The sequence below is a fragment of the Onychostoma macrolepis genome, chromosome 01 (assembly GCF_012432095.1).
Source record: "Onychostoma macrolepis isolate SWU-2019 chromosome 01, ASM1243209v1, whole genome shotgun sequence".
Taxonomy (NCBI): domain Eukaryota; kingdom Metazoa; phylum Chordata; class Actinopteri; order Cypriniformes; family Cyprinidae; genus Onychostoma; species Onychostoma macrolepis.
The window spans coordinates 15682213-15703054 of record NC_081155.1 but is presented as its reverse complement, the minus strand read 5'-3'; the positions used below and the strand labels follow the sequence as shown (position 1 = coordinate 15703054).

General features: G+C 40.6%; 2 protein-coding genes across 5 annotated transcripts in view; one reads left to right on the top strand and one right to left on the bottom strand.

Annotated features, from left to right (window-relative positions):
- The window catches only part of bcl9 (BCL9 transcription coactivator), a 120715-nt gene extending 114411 nt beyond the window's left edge, over positions 1-6304 (top strand). For all 4 annotated transcript variants that reach the window (XM_058748059.1, XM_058748143.1, XM_058748217.1 and 1 more), the window contains 3 exons: positions 37-2335; positions 3071-3355; positions 3459-6304. In XM_058748059.1, coding sequence (XP_058604042.1) covers positions 37-2335; positions 3071-3355; positions 3459-4573 — 3699 coding nt within the window. In that variant the 3' untranslated portion in view covers positions 4574-6304. The remainder of the gene's footprint in view (positions 1-36; positions 2336-3070; positions 3356-3458) is intronic.
- Positions 6305-6456: 152 nt separating this feature from the next.
- Positions 6457-17069, bottom strand: gja5b (gap junction protein, alpha 5b). Its single transcript, XM_058748322.1, has 2 exons — positions 16150-17069; positions 6457-9377 (listed from the first exon to the last, which is right to left on the bottom strand). The coding sequence occupies exon 2, from the start codon at positions 9359-9361 to the stop codon at positions 8258-8260; it is 1104 nt and encodes a 367-aa protein (XP_058604305.1). The 5' UTR covers positions 9362-9377; positions 16150-17069; the 3' UTR covers positions 6457-8257.
- Positions 17070-20842: the final 3773 nt, after the last annotated feature.

Here is a 20842-nt window from a genome sequence, read left to right as displayed (position 1 = left end):
GCATTGAAAATGTGTATTTTATTGTGTCTGTTTTAGAACAATCAGATTGGGTCCCTCAGAAGTGACACTAAACAGCAAGGAGTTCCGTCCCAGCAACAGCCCTCATCTCTCGCCAGTGATCAGAACCACCAAGCAGCCTCTAAAGTAGCGCAGCCAGGCCAGCAGCAACAACCTCAAGCGCAACCCACCCAACCTCAGCAACCAACCCAGGGGGCAAAACCAACTAGCCTGCCTCCAGACAATGCACCTTCAGCTGGTATGGACTCTAAGAGCCTCCCCAGCAGTAGCCCACAGGACGGTGCTGGATCCCACGATGGTAGCAACTCTGCAGGGACACCTGGTAGCCAGGCCTCCAACCAGCCTCCCAATGCTGGCCCCCCACAGAGCTTCCCATCCCTAGATTTACCTAAAGGGGCAGATGCCAAGCTCACAGCTCAACACCACCAGCAGCTGGCTCATGAAATCATGTCTAGCATGGGGGACAACCCTGAGGGCCTTTCCCAAGAGCAACTTGAACACAGGGAACGTTCCTTACAGACTTTACGTGATATACAGCGTATGCTCTTCCCAGATGATAAGGACATGGCTGCCATGGGCCAAGGGAACATGGGTGGACCCCCGCCCAATTCTGCAATGATGGAAGGAGGACCCAAGAAAATAGAACAAGGGCCTCTCCAAGCCATGATGGCCCAGTCAAAAAGCCTTGGGAAGCCAGGTGGTCCGGGAGGACCACGTCCAGATGGGCCTCCCTTTGGTCCGCCTGGTCCTAGAGACATGCCCTTTTCTCCAGATGATCTTGGACCCCCTCCACCAGGTCCAGGACCTATGAACTCACATCCAGGTCCTGGTGGAGAGCATGGAGACCATATGACCCCAGAGCAGATGGCCTGGCTAAAACTGCAGCAAGACTTCTATGAGGAGAAGAAGCGCAAACAGGAACAAATGCAGCATAGGCCAATGGGAGACATGATGCTTCATCAGGGTGGACCTAGAGGAATGATGCGAGGTCCACCGCCACCCTACCAGATGAATCCTGGAGAGGTGTGGGGCCCTGGTGGCCCTGAACCATTCCCTGACCAGATGAACATGGGCCCCAGAGGGATGCATCCACACATGCAGAGGATGCCTGGCTTCCCTGGCATGATGAACCCTGACATGGAGGGAGGGCCCAATACTATGCCCAGACCTGGAATGAACTGGCCTGATGATATGCCAAAAATGGGGGATGGGAGGGGATTCCCTCCTGGGCAAGGCATGTTTGGAGGTCCAGGTGGAAGGGTGGAACGATTCCCTAATCCTCAGTCTGTACAGGAAGCTATGTTCCATCAAGGTATGGGTGATAAACAAGGCATGGGTCTGACACCTGGCATGATGATGGAGATGAATCGAATGATGGGTAATCAAAGACCCATGGAGCCTGGAAATGGAGGTGGTATGATGTTTCCCAGAATGCCAGGTGACGGTCCCATGAGCCCCTCCTCAAGAATGGAGTTTGTGAAAGGTCTTGGTCGAGATATGAATGAATTTGGCATGGGACCTGGAAACCTCAATGTAAACATGGGTCCTAGCCCTCAGATGATACCCCCTAAGATGAGAGATCCACCAATGAACCTTAGTCCAGAGGAAATTATGAAGATGAGGCAAGGTGGAGGTCCAATGCCTGACAATGTAGTTCCTTCACAGAGAATGATGCAGGGGCCTCCTTTCCATGACCAGCCCCATGCAGGAGACATCAACATGGGACCCAACCGACAATTCCCTGGCATGGGTCCCCAAGGCCCTGGAAATCCAAGAGGTCCCAGAGGCGAGCCACCCTTTGGACCTGATCAAAGAGGAGGCAGTGTGGGTGGAAATGGTCGTCTTAGTCACATGCCTCCTTTACCACCGAACCAAGCTCCCAACAGCTCAGGGCCTCCGCCTGGCCAGAGAAGTATGAATCGCAAGCCCTCAGACCTGAATGTCCAGTCTGGCCCCGCTAATTCGCCCAACATCAATGTCAACCCGCTAAAGTCACCAACACTGCGGCAGGTCCAGTCTCCGATGCTGGGCTCACCATCAGGTAACCTCAAGTCTCCACAGACGCCGTCCCAGCTGGCTGGTATGCTAAGCGGACCATCAGCGGCAGCAGTAGCAGCAGCGGCAGCCATTAAGTCTCCTCCCATGATGGGCTCAGCAGGGGCATCACCCGTCCATATGAAGTCTCCTTCGCTTCCTGCCCCCTCCCCTGGCTGGACGTCGTCACCCAAGCCGCCCATGCAAAGCCCAGGAATCCCTCAGAACAACAAGCCTTCCCTTAGTATGACGTCACCAAATATGATGGGCAGTGTAGATCAAGGTACAATAAAAGTTCCTGCCTAAACAATTGTATTTATTAGTCATTATGTATGTTATACAAGTTTACTTTTTAGTCTGTGTGCATATGGCATATTTTTGTGGATTGAGTCTTTGTTTATCGGTATGTAACACTGTTGGCACTTTTTGTTGGTCTCCTTTGGCCTTTAGACATTTTGTTGACTGTAGGTGACTTTGCAACTACACGCCAGTCACCAGTCACTAGAGTATTAGTAGACCATCTGCTTAATATCTCCTGAAACATTTTATTGGTTGCCCAACATTGGGATGTTGAACAGACATTCTACTGACTTGAAGTAATTTTGCAAGTACAACTTATTATTACTGTAATGACAGTTAGTTGACTGACAGTTGAAAAGTTAATTGTACTCAACAATGTCTAAAGGGACCATCAAAATAACCAGGGCTCTGTTTCCCAAATGCATTCTAAACCTAAGTAGATCATAGAACCATTTCCACCAGTGGTTTCTATGATAAGCTTAGCTCACAATGCTTTTGAGAACATGGTCCAAGAATGTATTCAGTGGCACTTTGTTTTCAGGTGGTCTCAATTATTCCTGCTAATTATACTGTTACAGCAGGATCTTTTTAGTAATGTTTTTTGTAGCAGCTATTGACCTAAGAGGTGTCAGATAAAAGGTCATTGGTAAAAGCTTTTCATCCATTATCCTACATCTCCTCTCTTCTCTTGACCTCCTTTCTCCTCTTCTGTTCTCAGGTGGTAATCCTCCTCCCTCAGCTCCTCCCTCCAGTAGTTCCTCCAGTCAGCCAGGTGGCATGAATGTGCCAGGAAGTCTTCCATCCAGCAGCCCCTACACAATGCCCCCAGAGCCAACGTTATCCCAAAATCCTCTTTCCATCATGATGTCCCGCATGTCCAAGTTCGCAATGCCAAGTTCTACGCCCCTCTACCATGATGCAATCAAAACCGTGGCTAGCTCTGATGATGACTCGCCGCCTGCTCGATCGCCAAACCTGCCATCTATGAACAACAGCATGCCCGGTAATGTCTATAAGAGTTAACGAAAATGCAGTAGGTTTTGGTCATGGTGGCATTTTCTGAAGGTCTTTTCCACTAAATCAAAATCTTTTGGTTCTCTTTGTAGGTATGGGTGTGAACCATCACCCAGGTCATCCTCGAATGATGACACCCAACTCTTCTGGTCCCATGCCTTCCCTCAGCCCAATGGGGATGAACCCTATGGGCTCCCAGCCACTTTCCCATGGCATGCCAAACCAGATGCCCTCGCCCAATCCCATGGGCCCCAATATGCCTCCTCACTCTGGGCCTATGGGTCCAGGCATGATGCCTCATGGTATGATGATGAACCCAGTCTCCCAAGACCCTGGCATGGGCAACAACCAGATGATGCCACAGGGGCGTATGGGTCTTCCTCACCGAGGACAGGGCTTCCCTCCAGGACAGTCACCTCCACAGCAGGTCCCCTTTCCTCACAATGGTCCCGGGCACCAGGGTGGCTTCCCTCACGGGATGGGTTTCCAGGGAGAAGGGGGCCCGCTGGGGAGGATGGGCAGTATGCCTCATGGACCTGGTGGTGAGCCAGGTATGTGTAAACCTAACACTCCAGGAGGCCAGGAGTTTAATAACATGCCGGGTGTCTTCAATGACTCGGATCTACATGAGGTCATGCGACCAGGTGCGTCAGGTATCCCCGAGTTTGACCTCTCTCGAATTATCCCCTCTGAGAAGCCTAGCCAGACTCTGTCCTACTTCCCTCGTGGTGGAGACGCCCCTGGTGGGAAGCCACCACACCCGTCTGGCCCACCTGGCTTTCCCCAAATGCAGGGGATGATGGGTGAGGGCAATCCGAGGATGGGCCTCCCCATGCAGGGAATGGGTGGTCCTCCTGGCCCTGGACATATGGGACCACAGGACATGCCCATGGGTAATCCAGGCCACAACCCCATGAGACCCCCAGGTTTCATGGGTCAGGGTATGATGGGGCCACAGCACAGGATGTTGTCTCCTGGCCAGCAGCCAGGAATGATGGGAGGCCCCATGATGCAAGGAAAGGAACGGCCGATGTACAACCACCCTGGCCCTGTGGGCTCACCTAACATGATGATGTCACTACAAGGGATGAGCGGTCCTCAGCAGACTATGATGATGCCCTCTCAGATGAGGCCTCGAGGAATGGCAGCAGACATGGGCATGGGATTTAACCCTGGCCCAGGGAACCCTGGGAATATAATGTTTTGAGCCTCCACTACAGTTATGAACAGTCGGGAAACTGTGTAACCTGTGAAATAAAAACCTTTGTAATGAAAGACAAAAAGAAACTCTTTGTTGTAAAGCAGATACGTGTGGAAACCGGGACATTTTCTGTGCACATACACACCCTGACACCTGGTTAGAGCAAGGTTTATAGCTTACACAGTGATGGGTGTCCATCACATACACATGGATGTGTTCACAGGGAATCTTCTGCAATGGTAATGTCATTAAACATGCGGAAGTGTGAGAAGCTAATTGTGCTTTCCTCAAAGTTGGGCTCAGGTCCGGCACCGTTTGGAAGGGACTTTTTTTCGATAACTTGGGAATGTATATGGAATTTACAAGACCGACTCGTGTCGAGGATATTTGTTTGACATTGTGGACAAGATGCCACATATAAAGTCTACAGCAAACCAAGTATGAACGTTTAGGGGCTTCATTGTACTTTTATACATAGTTGGAAACCAGGAAAGATTGTTGGAAAAAAAAGTCCAAGAACTGAAAGAATAGACATGAAAGTGGAAAAGTCAAGGAACATTTTGTCACAAGGTGCACCGTCTTGGCTATATGTTTACATCTCATCGCATCACTTCCCTCCAAACAGGAAATGCTCTTTGTATGTGTGTACTGTACTTGTGTTGTTAAAGGGATTCTACCAGTGATTTCTATAGTTTTTTTTTTTTTTTTTCATCTTCATTTGTAAAGGGGGGATTGAAGTGGTTGTTTGTGGACAGTAGGTGACACAACAGCACCACAAAATACTGTGTACTGTGGGGCGTACAGAATATTTTAAATTTAATTTTCTTTGCTACTCCAGTGTATGATAAAACCAAACTAAGACCTCATACAGATCATAGTATTATTAAAAAAGCACAAACAAGAATTAACTGTAAAGAATAAAGTGTTTTCTTTTCTCCTTTTTTTTTAATTGTAGAGAAAAACACTTTGACAGTCAGTAGGAGCAGTAATCAGATGTATGCAGTGTGGTCTCCCGTTCCTGTTTTAGAAACCTCTGTGAGCTGGTCTGGGTACAGGTGAGGGTGACTGTGGAGGGGCATTTTTGAACCCCATAAACCAGCAGCACTCAGTTCTGCAGTGACGCTCAGGCTACTGTCTGCATATCCATGTCTGTCCGACAAGGACTGCAGTCAGGCTGTCGCTGTTTGCCACCACTGCGGAATACATTGAAAATAATTTTTTTTTTTTTTTTTTTTAATTGCTTGGCTGTGTACAGCTATACAGTGCAGCGCTGACAACATCTGAGCTACTGGAGGGTGGGCTTTTTCTTTCTTTTTTTTTGTAAAAAACAAATGATTATTAAAACAAAAACAGAAAAAAAAGCTAATAGGTTGTCCTCTTGTCCCTGCCCCTCCTGTGTTGATGCTCGTCATGTGTAACTCCATTGAATTTGGTACTGAACCACTTCCTAAGGCTGGGCTGTGGTGTTGGACGACAAATAAAATATATTGTTTGGTATAAAGAGCGTCATTGCCTTTGTGTTTATCTCATGCTACTAGTGGTCTTCCTCTGCCCCCTAGTGGCAGATTATGTTTTTCTTTTAAAATTTCTTGGCTGCCGGTTGCACAAAGCTAACAAGACGTGATTATTTTGGATCTGTTATTATGTGTATTTGAAAATTCCTTTTGGATTGAGTTGGCTGTGTAACATTTAATCCGGTTTCAGGGTGGTGTAGTTTTTAAAGATATAATTGCTACTAGAACATTGTAATGTAAATTCCACAAGGTGATCACTCTTGGGCATTTTTGAGCAATGCATTTGACCTGTATTGCAATGTCTTTGCATAAAACCATAAGGTAAATTACAAATATGTGAGTACTTTGGATTCATGGAGAATCTCCATTTTGCAATTTATTTTTTATTTTTATGGAAAATCTTTGAACTACACTCTTATTTGTAATTTAAAACATAATCAAATTAGTAAAGTATTATTTTATGTGAAATGTTTAATTTACGTTTACAGATTCTAAATAGCATGCTTATGCATGAATTACAGGTACAGGTAAGGTACATTTAAAAATGGCACATCTCAGTGTGTATCATCTCGCCTTCAAATATTAACAGCTTTAAGTTAGGTATCTTTGCAGTTACACTTACAGTCTTTGCTAATTGTTCACTTGTTTATGTGGTGAATTCATGCTTGGCTGACCATGGCTTGATTCTCCTGGAAGTGGACCGGTCCTATTCCAACCTCAGTGTCTTTTAGCAAATTCTTTCAAAATGAATGTTTGCTGTTGTGCAATAATGATCCAACACATGTTGCTCTTGAACTGATGGCGGAGAGTGCTTTCCATTGCAGGGCTAATTTTAGCCGAGGTTAACTGAGATTTAGCAGCTGCTGCACGGAGACTAGTTCACTTATTTGGTCCCTATTTATCCACCAGCACAAAATGTAAAGCACTTCAGTGTCAGGATAACACATGACCTATTAGCTTACACAGAGCATTCTGATGAGTGCATGTTTTAGTCTACTGGCTAGCTTTGTATTGTAGTGGAGAGTGATTGCGCCACCTAGTGGTAGCCGTGACATGATTGGTTAGATGTAATTTGACATGCAAGTGGTAGGGGGTTTTGTGCATATATAGATGTGAGCTGACATTTAGGGTTTTATTTTTTATTTTATCTTTATTTCTGTATGCGTTAATAACATTAAAAAAATCTAATACATCAAATTTAAGAACAAGCACATCTGTTATTACAAATAGAATTAGAAATATGACTGCAAAGGTTAAAACAACAACATTGTTTTACATTCCTTTTTCTTTCATATCTTCAGGCAAAGTATACACAACTGGGCTCAGTTCAAGAGCTCTTCACCCCAGATTTTCACAGTTTAAATCGCTCTTGCACTGTCGGGATGATTTGGTTTTTATCAAATTAGATGCAACCGTTTCTTCAGCGCTGGCCTGTTATGAAAGTCCCTGGATTTACAATAATGTTTTCATTTTTGCAATAATATTTCACATCGCATTTGTCTCTCTCCATTGTCCTGTCTTTTTTGCGCAATCAAAATGGGTTGCGAAGTCACAGTAAGTGTTCAAAATGCAAAATGTCCATTTCAAATGGTTCTCAATGTCCATTTTCCACTTGAGATATGCATTTGACGAAGAAAGAAATCTTCATTTTCTTATCAGCAGTCCAGAATATTTACATGCTAAGTTAAGCAAATATAAAATATCATAAACATCTCATTTACCAATAAGGAGGAAAAAAATCAAAGTTAGTGAAGAACATCTCATCAGTGCATTGTGCAACAATACATTATAGTGCATTATTACAGTGAAACTATGGTGTATTTCAAAGTAAAAAGTTGGCATTATTTTATATTTCCAATGCATTAGTCCAAATGCAAAGCGACAAAAGGCGTTTCAGAGGTCGAGGAAGTTTCTAAATTTTGATGAAAGATTATAAAGATAAGCATTTAAGTATAACGTCTTGATTTCATGTTGACTTTTTTTTATTTTTTTTTATTTTTTTTATATAAAGTCAAATGTTTTTTTTTATGCATCACTCACAAATGTATGAACCGGTATTCTGGCTCAGGCAATCAGACAGCACTGAAGTAAATATGTTCGGTCAAGTGCAAAATCATGTAGCAGATTAATGACTCGTCACACTAGACGACCCTTTTCCAGATTCGATTGGTCAGTGCTATACTGCAAGGTCATCTGGTCTCATGCGGCTGCTGGTCCCGCTGCTCTTGCTAAACCTTCGCTTGTCCTCAACAAAATCACTGCTTAGAAACGAGTTGGGCGTCTCTGTAGGTGTATGTGAGAAGCTCAAGAAGTTGACACCTAGGTAGTCCTGACCTCGATGGCGTTCAGTGACCATGTTCACTGAGTTTTGCTGGTGCTCCAGCCGATTGTGAAAAGGCGGGCAGGTTGGGTGTAAAAGCGAGTGTGCGTGTGTCTGTATGGTAGGGGAAGACGGTGGAGATGTCAGGCATTGGTTGAAGTCAGGAGGTGGAGTGCAGGTTCGGTTTGGTGAGACTGCAGCTACAGTGGATGGTGTATTCGGTCGCTGTTTGGAAGCATTATATCTTTGCAAACAACGCTTAATCTGCTTCCATGCCAAATGATAGAGTTCTACAATACTGAGCAACAGCGACACAGCCGCTACCGCCAGCATAAACACAATAAACACGTTCTTCTCCGTAGGTCTCGAGATGTAGCAGTTAACTGCATGTGGACATGGAATGGCCTTACACACGTAGAGCGCATTAAGGAAAACTCCATAGAGCATGTACTGGACTATGATGAAGATCACTTCCATTACAGAGCGGATGAGGATGCTTAGTACATACGTTTGTAGCAAAGCCCCCTTCAATCGCAACTTCCCACCTCCACCTTCGTCCTCCTTCCCACAGTTCTTTTCTTCCTCTGGGTACTTCTCTCCATCTCTGTCTCTTTGCGCTCCTTCATCTTCCTGCTCTTTCCTCTTCTTCTCCTCTCTGCGGACAATGTGCATCGCGTGTCCCATGTAGATGAGAGAAGGTGTGGACACGAATACAATCTGGAGCACCCAGAAGCGGATATGCGCGATGGGAAAAGCTCTATCGTAACAAACGTTCTCACAACCGGGCTGCTCTGTGTCGCAGGTGAAGTCTTCCTGCTCGTCGCCCCACGAGGACTCGGCGGCCGTGCCCAGGACCAGGATCCGGAAGATAAAAAGAATGGTGAGCCACACCTTTCCCACCGAGGTGGAATGTTCCTGGACTTCTTCTAGAAAGTTTCCCAGCAGACTCCAGTCAGCCATGACTAGTCAGAAGAGCCTGAGGAAAACAAAAACAAAAAAACAGTAGTGTGAATGAAGAGAAAACTTATCCTTTACTAATTTACTTTTATGCTGTAAATTAAAGTATTGTTATTGAGATGGCTAGATGTAAACATGCCAACTTTAAAGGAATATTTAACCTAAAAAGGAATTTCTCATTCCAAAAGAGCTTTGTGTACTGCAGATGAAACATACAGACTTAGGACATCATGAAAGTGAATAACTGTGTTTTCATTTTTGGGTAAACTAACTACACTAACTTTTACTAGTCTTCTCCATGACCTGAAGTTGAAAAATTGCCATAGTAGTTTACGCTAATGCTAATATGCTAACACTTCAACAAAATTTGTGCTCTGGCATTTTTTTTTTTTTAAACTGTGTGAGAAATCAAACATACACAGCTAGAAGGGTTTGCGTTCATGTACTGTATACTTGCATTGGCCTTTTCTCTTGCATAGGCCTGAATGCTGTTATCCATGAGAAAATCATGTGTTGAAGAACAGCTAAAAGGTGTATATGACTTGGAGGTGCTCTAAACCATTTTTAAAAAAATTACAAAATGAAATGAATAGTACTTTTGATAAAGTGTAATTCGAATCATATGGGTTGACTACAAAAGCTACTTTATTCTACGTTAGGGTGGTCCCTCTTCATGGTGACTGCCATGTTGGGATCACATGAGCGTTCAAATTCCACGCACTTTATCTAATTATCTGCTCTAACACAATTGCAAATATGATGTTTCAACAATTGCATTAACCACTTGTTTTTGTTAAATTGCATCCACACCAGTAGGTGTCAGTATCAAGTCTTATTGACCAATGAAATTCCCCTAAAAGTTCATGCTAGTTTCTTCTATGTACTTATTTACAATAATATAGTGTAGTAAAATTTAGGCATGTACTGAAAATGTAACTATATATTGAAAGGGGTAGTCGTGGCCTAATGGTTAGGGAGTTGGGCTTGTAACCTGAAGGTTGTCAGTTAGATTCTCGCACCGGCAGGAATTGAAGGTGGGGATTGTGAATGAACAGCACTCTCTCCACCTTCAATACCATGACTAAGGTGCCCTTGAGCAAGGCACCGAACCCCTAATTGCTCCCTGGGCGCTGGAGCAATAGCTGCCCACTGCTCCGGGTGTGTGTTCACTGTGTGTGTGTGCATTTTATTCACTACTCACTGCTGTGTGTGTGCACTTGGATGGGTTAAATGCAGAGCACTAATTTCGAGTATGGGTCACCATACTTGACAATACATCACTAACTTAACTTAACTTAAACTATATAGTTTCAGTGCCTTGTGCACTGTGGTCTAACTATGACGCAAATCCAACCTTCATTTTTCATAGAAGACAGTGTGACTTTGTGACTCCAAGGCAGCATTCAGAATATCATACTACTCTTATTGTTTGTGCCACATGAAGAAATGGGAAAAAATAATGCTAGTTTTATGCTATTTCAAACTTTGCCCTATAGTTGTGTACTGCACTGCCTAGTGCCTTCTCATGCTCTAATAAAACAAGGACAAAGATGTCAAACACAGCGACTGTATATTTCGGCTGTTTTTGTGTGTGTAGATTTCTGTTATTCAATACAAACTTTTCCCACACACTCAAGTACTGGGAGTCTGGGAAAAGGAGACGGAAGAATTTGAGGAACCTACTGCTAAAAATAAGCAAAGAAGCAGATATTTAGTGACATTTGTCTTTTCTGGGTATTTGATGGCTGTGCGTTTCCTGTTATCATTTTAAAGTGAATATTTTAACAAAGTAACATCGCCCATCAATGAAGTGAAAGTATTTTGGCATATTAAAATCCATTAAATGTGTTTAAAACAATGCAGTGCAACATGGTGCTGCATTATATTTGAGTTTATTTTAAGACTTAAAGAAAATAGCACAATTAAATGGAGAGTTCACTCAATTTTGTAATCATTTACTCACCCTCACGTCGTTCCAGACCTGTTTGATTTTCTTTCTTATGTTGAACATAAAAGAAGGTATTTTGAAGAATGCTGGTAATCAAAGAGTTTATGGTCCCCATTGACTTCCATAGCATTTCTTTCCATACTATGGAAGTCAATGGGTATCCAACAGCTCTTTGGTTCTTCAAAATATCTTCTTTTGTGTTCAACATAAGAAAGAAACTTATACAGGTTTGGAACAACATTAGGGTGAGTAAATGATGACAAAATGTTCATTTTTGGGTGAATTATTCCTTTAAGACTGTACTCAAGTCCTAAAGCTTGTCATATTTAAATGTCATGGGAAATGTTCAGTTGTCCTTTAGGGCAGGGTAATGCTGGATAAACGTGTATGATTTTTGACTTTTTTAATTTTGTTGGTATTTATGTACCAATTACACAGCGTAATGATGTTCTTTATTGGTCTCGCTCTCTCTCCCTCTGGATTAATGCAAAGTTTAGCATCAGAGTCTCAGTCCTCAAGGGGGTTCATGGGAAGAGGGAGCCCAGAATACTCTCATTGCTTTAACGTGAGAACTTGGGTAAGACTGTGTGTTTAAAGAACAGTTTGTCTGTGGGAAGTATTGAGAAAATATTTGGATGTAAATTTAACTGCAGAAACGCACTGTGTAAACAGACCTTATTCAGACCCACTCTGCCAGAAGTTTATCAGTCTTGAGCTTGATGCCCCACCGGCATTATTTTAAGAATACGTTTCAGCAAGGAGGGAGGTTTTCAGCCTTTATCAACTTCCTCCTCTGAAGTTCACATACAGAAGAATAGGCTCATTGCTTCATGACTGATTTGATACAGTAATGATCAAATGACTATTCTTTATTCTTTACATAGTTTTATTCCTATAATATGTACCTATATTCCTATAATATGTATTGCTATTGGTATTCTGCGAATTCAATCTCTCTCTATATACATAGAATCAGAAAGAGCTTTATTGCAAAGTATGCTCGAGCATACAAGGAATTTGTTTTAGTGACATAAGCTTCCAGTACACAGAGACAACAACACACAGACAATAAAAATAAGATGAAAATAAAAAAATACACACATGTAAATATAAAGAGACAAAAATGGAAAAATAAATGGAAAAATAAATAAGTTGTATGTACAGTTGCGCTATAGATGATAGAATGGAATAGAATAGAATGAGATGCAGGGATGTGCTAGGATGGAGGTGGTAACAAATAAATATAAGGTTATTGCACGTTTTTATTGCATAATGTGGGGAACATTTAACTGTTCATAAGGTAGATTGCCTGGGGGAAGAAACTGTCCTTGTGCTAGGCTGTCCTGGTATTTGGGGCTCTGTAGCGCCGGCCAGATGGCAAAAGTTCAAAAAGGGGATGACTTGGATTGGGGGTGATTTTTCTGAGCCCTTTTCCTCACTCTGGATGTATACAGTTCTTCGAGGGTGGTCAGGGGAGCACCAATAATCCTTTCAGCAGTCTGAACCATTCTCTGTAGTCTTCTGATGTCTGATTTTGTAGCTGAACCAAACCAGACAGTTATTGATGTGCACAGAACAGACTACATATGTTATCAACAATTACTGGGAAGGGCAGTTTGGCATCAGATGTGAGAACCACGTCTTTAAAGACAGACTGAATGTGGCGGAGTCTCTATATAAGTGTATCTCGCTCCCCTCCCCTTTAAGGAAACCATCCTAAACAATATAATTTCCTTCTTACAAGGCACTTGAAAGGAAACTGGCTGGGTTCAAGACACTGAGGCCAAAAAGGTTATTGGCACACTTAAAAGACTGTGCTGTGAATTCAGTCTCTCTATACTACCATTGTCGTGGCACAGAATGTAGGTTTAAGAGTTTGTAAGTGAGAATGTAGTTGTGTAGACTAGCATCCAGAGAGTCCGTGGCCGTTCACCACGGCCTGCAGCCTTGTACCTAAAGCCAAATCTCAGTCGTCCTGATAAATGAGCAATATTGCACAGCTACTCATATTGCTCATTATATTATATTATGTTATATTGTATTGTATTATACAGTTGTTTCTGGTCCTCGAATCTGATTGGCTGAGAGCCATTTGTATCACTCCGCTTGCCGTATTTCTCACTGGAAATGTCATGGTAGATGCACAAATCCACTATAATTTTATAAATAATACTGTTTTGTGTCACGGAATGTAGTTTTAAGGGTTTTTAGGCAAGAATGTACCCGTTTAGACTTAAAATATGCAGCTTGTTAATAAAACGTCTATTTGAAAATTTTCTTCAACGTTTTTGGGATGTGAGCTCCAGGGTGTCAGCAGCTGTTCAGCGCTCATGAACCCGCCAAGAGCAGACTTACCTCGGCCATTCAAACTAATGATTTATTGTGAATATGAGATTGAGTTGAAGAATGAATGCTGTATCAGATGAAGGTAAGTTAATCACACTTGCTCAGTCCACTCTCTCTCATAATACTCTACTCTACATAATACAGTGAGCTTTTAATACAGTAATACAATAAGCTTTCAATGAAGCGACTCAACGTTCCTTCATTACTAGTTTTAAAGTTATGTTTTCAAATTGATAACGGAGGCTTGGGCTCAGCTGTTAAACTGTCAATCTGTGGCAGAAGGAATTAGTTCTGCACAAAAGAGGGCTTTTAAAGACACTCCGATGTTGTTTCGTATGTATTTACACACACGTATCGTCGAACTGTTGTATAAACGCAATATCACACTCGTAGCCGTGAGATATTGCTGTATATCGGCACACTGTGTTTATTATCCATGGCCGAATCTCAACCGTGCTCATATATAGCCATATCACACTACTATGATATCTGTGACCTGTATATACTTGGCCAAGTTATCATAATGAGTTAGTTAAGCTTAGTTCTTCATATCAGTCTAACTGAAGCTTATATAAACAAAACATTTACCCGTTTTTTGTTGCAGGGATTTTTAGTTGCTACAAAAAGTGTGTCATGGGTCAGCAAACTGTACATCAGCAGTCTAACTGTATGTGAACATTTCTCAGCGCTATTTCTGTGTCAGTGAAACTTTCAGGAGGAAGGTGGTGAGACCTACTCCCCTCTCCACTTGTTTACCCGAGGAAAGGAGAACAATGTGGCAGGGGCATCTGGAGATAGATAGGGGTTGCTAAACAGCCGCATAAACAGCCATCAAGAAGAGAACCATGCTCTTCCGGCCTCTGTTTGTCCTGTCTGTTTGAGTCAGCACTGTGGCAGACTGCACAATAAAGAAAGCCTGCTAGCTACATAGATGTGGAATTCAGAGTCAGTAGCAATGCAAACAGAGAATCTATATTACTAATATACAGTAAAACTGACTTTAGATTTAGATTTAAAATCCTTGCAATAAATCAGCACTGAGCGATGAGTCTAACACTGATTGGCTTCTCCCAAAAAAAAAGCTATTAATAAATCTGATTGTCTGCTCGTATATCCCTGAACAGATGGACGTGTCTGGTTTACAGTCAAGAATCAGAAGATGAGCTGTGGGAGCTTTTCCAGAAGAATGGGCGTGTACGCATAAGAGTGTGATCTGCAATTTAATGCAGCTGACAGCGTGACTGAAATAACTTGATGACATCTGAAAACTAAAAACAGCAAAAGGAGCAACAAGGCTAAGCTTTAGAGATTGAATTTTGTCATAGGATACTCCTTCACGAGTCCGTTCAAGGCTCCCATTGTGTGTGTCGATGTATTCAAAGACACTCTCCTGGGAATACATCATAGCCGTTTATTCATCAGGCTTTTCTTATTTTCTTATTAGAGACCTAATGTTGATTCGCAGCCAAAGTCTGCATGGTTAGATTAAATTAGATCAGTGAAACACCTATTGAATTTCATATGCAGAATTTTAATGTATGCCAAAAATATTCCTCAGCTCCTTAGACTCGATGATGATGATATTATTATTATTATTATTATTTATTAGTTTCTTTGGCAACAAATTATGCTTGGGAAAAAAAGCACTCATTTTACATTTTATGTGTATGTATATATATATATATATATAGAGAGAGAAATTTATTATTATTATAAAATTAATATATGTAATATACTTTTATTATAATAAAAAGTTAATATGTTAACAGTTTCTTAATATGATGATATATTACCAGATATACTACAGAGGACAAGTACTTTGGGATATATGTATATGTACTTTGGGATATACGTGTAATATATATATATATATATATATATATATATATATATATATATATATATATATATATATATATATATATATATATACATATACACATATACATATACACATATATACATATACACATATATACATATACACATATATACATATACATATATACATATATATATATATATATATAAAAAATATGTGTGTGTGTGTGACTCTGGACCACAAAAGCAGTCATAAAGGTCAATATATAAAAGCTAAATAAATAAGCTTTCCATTGATGTATGGTTTGTTAAGAGAGGACAATATTTATAAATATTGAGAAAAACGCCTTTAAAGTTGTCCAAATGAAGTTCTTAGCAATGCATATTACTAATCAAAAATTAAGTTTTGATATATTTACGGTAGGAAATTTACAAAATATCTTCATGGAACATGATCTTTACATGATATCCTAATGATTTTTGGCATAAAAGAAAAATCGTTAATTTTGACCCTCACAATGTATTGTTGGCTATTGCTACAAATATACCCGTGCTACTTATGATGGGTTTTGTGGTCCAGGGTCACAAATATTCAATTTCAGGCATACTGAAGACATTTCCATTCATTCAATAATATTTTTTTAAACAAAATGTGTGTATATAATGCTTTACATACCTTTAATAGTTGTGGACCAACAGGTGTCTGTTAAAGATCCGACAAGTGTGCGTTTGTCTCTCTGTCAACTGATGGGTAAACCGTTGGCTGTTTAGGGATGAGTCTTGACAGATTCTTGATCGCTCTGCCTCTTTACCTGAGAACACTTCCTGTCTCTTCTGCTTTTAGGATGTGCGATTAGTTGCCAGAACTCCTTGGCAGGCTGACACTCACCGAGCCTCAGAGGCCTTCAAACTTCAGCCGAAGCTTTACTTTGATATATGGTTCTGTTCATATGTTCTGCGATTAGAGTGTTTCTGATGAACGATCCTGACTGAACGATCTGGAATAGAGTCAGACTGTTGATGCTGTCTTATTGGTAGGGATGTTGAAGAGCTGAAGGAGGTATGTTGACACCTCAGTGGGAATAAGGTGATTGAACTGCGGTTCTTTTTCTTCCTGTTGTATCTTCCTGACAGGGTCGAGTTGTGGACACAAGGCTGTTTGCAGACAGATTGCTTCTTGTTCACTTGTCATCAGTATATTCCACAGACTGATGGTGAAAATGGACTCTTTATTACGCCAGCTGACAAACTATAAGCCGTCTCCTTCAAAGATAAAGCTGGAATTGATGGATGACTCGCTGTGGTAGTTTCTAGCCGTCCACAGTCTCTGGGTTTGAGAACGGAAAGATGAATGTCTTTATAGATGTTCACCTCTGTTGTTTCACCCCAGAATGAATCTTAAGATACGTCTAGTGTAAAATAAACCGATCAATTCAGTCTTCTCTTTAGATGAGTCCTTGTCCTCTCGGTGTCAGGGGAAGACAGATTACAGACTTGCTGATAATCAGAAACAGCTGCTAGCGGGCCGACAACCGTTGGACGAACAACATACAACGTATGGACGATCTGCCCTCATACTCAAAGGACATGTTAAGAAAACCACCAGAGCAGTACCACCTCCTTTCCCTCCCTTTCCTTCGCCACCTCCTTCTACTCCTCCTTCTGCTCTCCTCTCACAATGCCAGACTGCCACTCTATTTTAGTTGGAGGAATATCTCCTCATCAGGAAGGAAAGTGAGATTGTATTGAGAAACAATGGGGATTCGACTCAGGCTTGTGGTCTCCTGATTATTATTTTGAGCTCTAGAAGGTTCATTCCACTCAACTGAAAAGTTACCTTATTTTGCTTTGTTTTTTTGTTTTTTTTAAATATGTGCCTCTAACTCAATCAAAACCCAACCAGCAGGTATTATTAATGCTTTAAGCCTGTTTTATCATAAACTAGCATCATGCACTCATATAGAAGGATGATATTCATCCATTACACGGTAGCATCTTATAGCAACACATTTTTTTTTTAGGTTAACAATTCATTGCTTTTATTTGTTTTATATCTGTGGTTTCTAAAATACCAAACATACAAAAAGCAGTCTCTTCTGCCCAGCAAGGCATTTATCTATTAAAATATACAGTGAAAACAGCAATATTGTGAAATATTATTACAGTTTAAACGTTTGAATATATTTTAAAATGTAATTTATTCCTGTGATGCAAAACTGAATTTTCAGCATCATTACTCCAGTCTTCAGTGTCACATGATCCTTCAGAAATCATTCTAATATGCTTCTAATCATATAAGCAATCTAATATAATTCTTCTTCTTATTATTATTATTATCAATGTTGAAAACAGTTGAGCTGCTTAATATTTCTGTGAAAATCGTGATACATTTGTCTCAGGATTCTTTGACGAATAGAAAATTTAAAGGAACAGAACTTATTTTAAAAATAAATACTCATAAATGTTACGTAAATGTATTGAGTGTCAGTTTTGATCAGTTTAATGCATCCTTGCAGAACAAAACTGACCCCAAGCTTTTGAACACCATCGGAAATAAAACAACATTTTGCATGGGGATCATTTGACTCATATTATCAAACTGAAATTTTGTTCATAATCAGTTTAACATGAGTGTAATCAAGATTAAGATATTTGTTAAGAATATCAACATGGTACTTCAATGTCTGCCAAGCAAGTGCCTTTGGGTCTCTAAAAGAACAAAGATTTACTCATCCAACAAAGCCCTTTGATTACAATGTTTCTCCCACAACCTTTTAAAAAGTAAGATGCCACACTACCAACTCGACAACAAATATCTCTTTTATAACCCTTCACTTTTATATGAGTGATGCAGGCACATGATGTGTATTGGTAATGGGACATTGAAGAGACCCACCATGTGACCAGACTAGCTTTGGGCCACTGTTCAACTATATCAGTCTGGAGTTTGCTTTCTTTGTTTCTGTTTCTGACACCAGTCTCAAAACCTGGAATTATCAGTATAACAAATATAACTAATAATACAAATGAATGTTGCTTCTGTTGCTTTAACAGGTCTCCAGAGCTGCTGGAACCACTAAAGGAAACGTGTGACTGCGGCACTTGAAGTTGTCATCAACACCGCTGAGACTAACAGCACTCTCATCAGCCCTGGTCATACATACAGCGATAAAATGCCTTTCTCTTCATTTAGCTCTGCCACAGTATGTCCAAACCACACTACACCACATACAAGCCTGAAACAAGGTAAGTGAGGGGTGTAAATGATAATGTAGATCATCGCTATATATTGCTCAAACAGCTAAAGGTCAAAAGAAGTTCTTCTCAGCTCTGCTCACACCTTATGTATTCATTAAATTTAAGAAGATAATGCCACTTAAAAGTGGTAGTCATATCAGTTGTATTTCGACCATCTTTTATTTACCCAGAAGTCATTGTGAGGACCGTTGTAAGGATAGTGACCTCCCTGACCCCTCGCATTTTAGACACCTAGACAGTGTTAATCCACCTGATGATCGTGCATGAAAAGACAGACTTTTCCTTTATTTATTGCTTTCATGCTTCTGTCCCTCATATTGACCTTTATTGTTGTCCTAGCAGCCGAGTGGATTATTATGTAAAAGGCTTCTGAAAACACCAAAAACAAAACATTGGCAGTTTCAAAGTGATATCGCTGGCTTTTTCTGAAATGGACAAAAAAAACAGAACAACCTCTTGGTGTCTGTCTCCGTCTGCTCTTGTGTTCTGGTGTCAAAGTTTATTTTCGCATTCACCTTTTGGAAACAATGGAGAAAAGATGGCAGCTTTCCGCACTCAGCAAAAATCTTTATTGAAATTCTTATTCATCACAATGGTTGTGCTGATACCTTAGACCCATTCAGATCTGACATTCAGACTCAGCTTTAAGATTATAAGGGCAAAGGTTAAACAAAACCTGGGTTAGAACTTGGTGGCTGTTGAAGTGAGCAGTTAAACAAACCGCCAGTCAGTTGTTATTTAATAGTTATTCACAGTGACAACAAAAAGTATTTAGACACTATAGCCATATTTAAAAAGGAATGTCTTTGCATTAGAAACAAAAATATAAATCCTTCCGCGAACAAATGACGCTAGTGTCTTTCTGAGAACTGAGCTATTTTTAATAGATGATTGAATAGTTTCCCTCAAGTTCAGACAAATTTTGTGATCATTTTTAGCAATATACTGGTTTTTATGCAAAATAATAAACTATTTTTTTCAGTTGTTAATGTACAATGGACACAAACATATGGTTGAATTATTATTATTTTTATTATATTTAAATTGTTTGAGTGTTATTTTTGCACATCTGCTATGTGGGAGTGTGAAATTAATCTTAATGCTGAAATCACCTCTATTTATACTGGACGCTGTGAAGCTGCATAATGCTAGCAAGCGATAGAGACACCCTTTGCATCAGGGTTATCACCTAAGAGAGAGTGGACCCTTCTGCAACCTGGTGCTAAAGAGCGATCTGACTCGACCCTGACAGAATCCTGGCTGAGAGAAAGAGCCAGACAACCACACGTTCATACATGGCAATGACTCTTGCATGCAATGTGAGAAAAAAAATCTGTAAAATGCATAAGAAAGTTACTGGTAATACTCTGCTGCATTGTTCTTTGTACTTACAAATGAACTGGATTTAATTGCTAATGACTGCAGCACAATCTGTACATTTACATTAGCTAAAGAATTGCATTAATAACATTCTAGACAGTTTTATTGACCTTAGGTTGTTTTCAATTGGAATTTTTCGGTAACACTTTATTTTGATGGTCCCTTTTGAACATTCTGTTGACACTAAGTAATGTTGCAACTACATGTCAACAAACTCTCATAAGAGTATTAGTAGACTGTCTGCTTCATATCTACTAACTCCTTATTGTGTTAGTCTCCCAACAGATATTCTACTGACTATAAGTAACTTTGCAAGAACGTGTCAACTTAATCAAACCCTAACCCTACCAGTCAACTAATACACTACTAACACTCTAATGAGAGTCAGTAGAAATGTAGGTGCAACATTACTTATAGTCAATAGAATTTGTTAAAGGGACCATCAAAATAAAGTGAAACCGAATTTTCTTGTATAGTCTAGAACATTCTGAGATTAAGACGTATCTACCAGGCCCTTAACTAATTTTTGAGCACATCTGAAATAAAAAAAAAATTTAAAAAACCTGTTGAAATTCAAGAGTAAAGTTAATTGTAAGTAATGTAACTGCTAACTGAATTAGCAATAACAGAATTAGAAGACCTGCAACATAATTTTATGTTGTGTTAGTTAAAATCGTGATGCAACGTAAGTAGCATCACTGCATTGTGAGATACAAATGTAAAAGAAGAGT

Excerpts from the sequence above, each read along its gene's own strand:
- gja5b (XM_058748322.1), bottom strand. The coding sequence starts at position 9,361 with ATGGCTGACTGGAGTCTGCTGGGAAACTTTCTAGAAGAAGTCCAGGAA.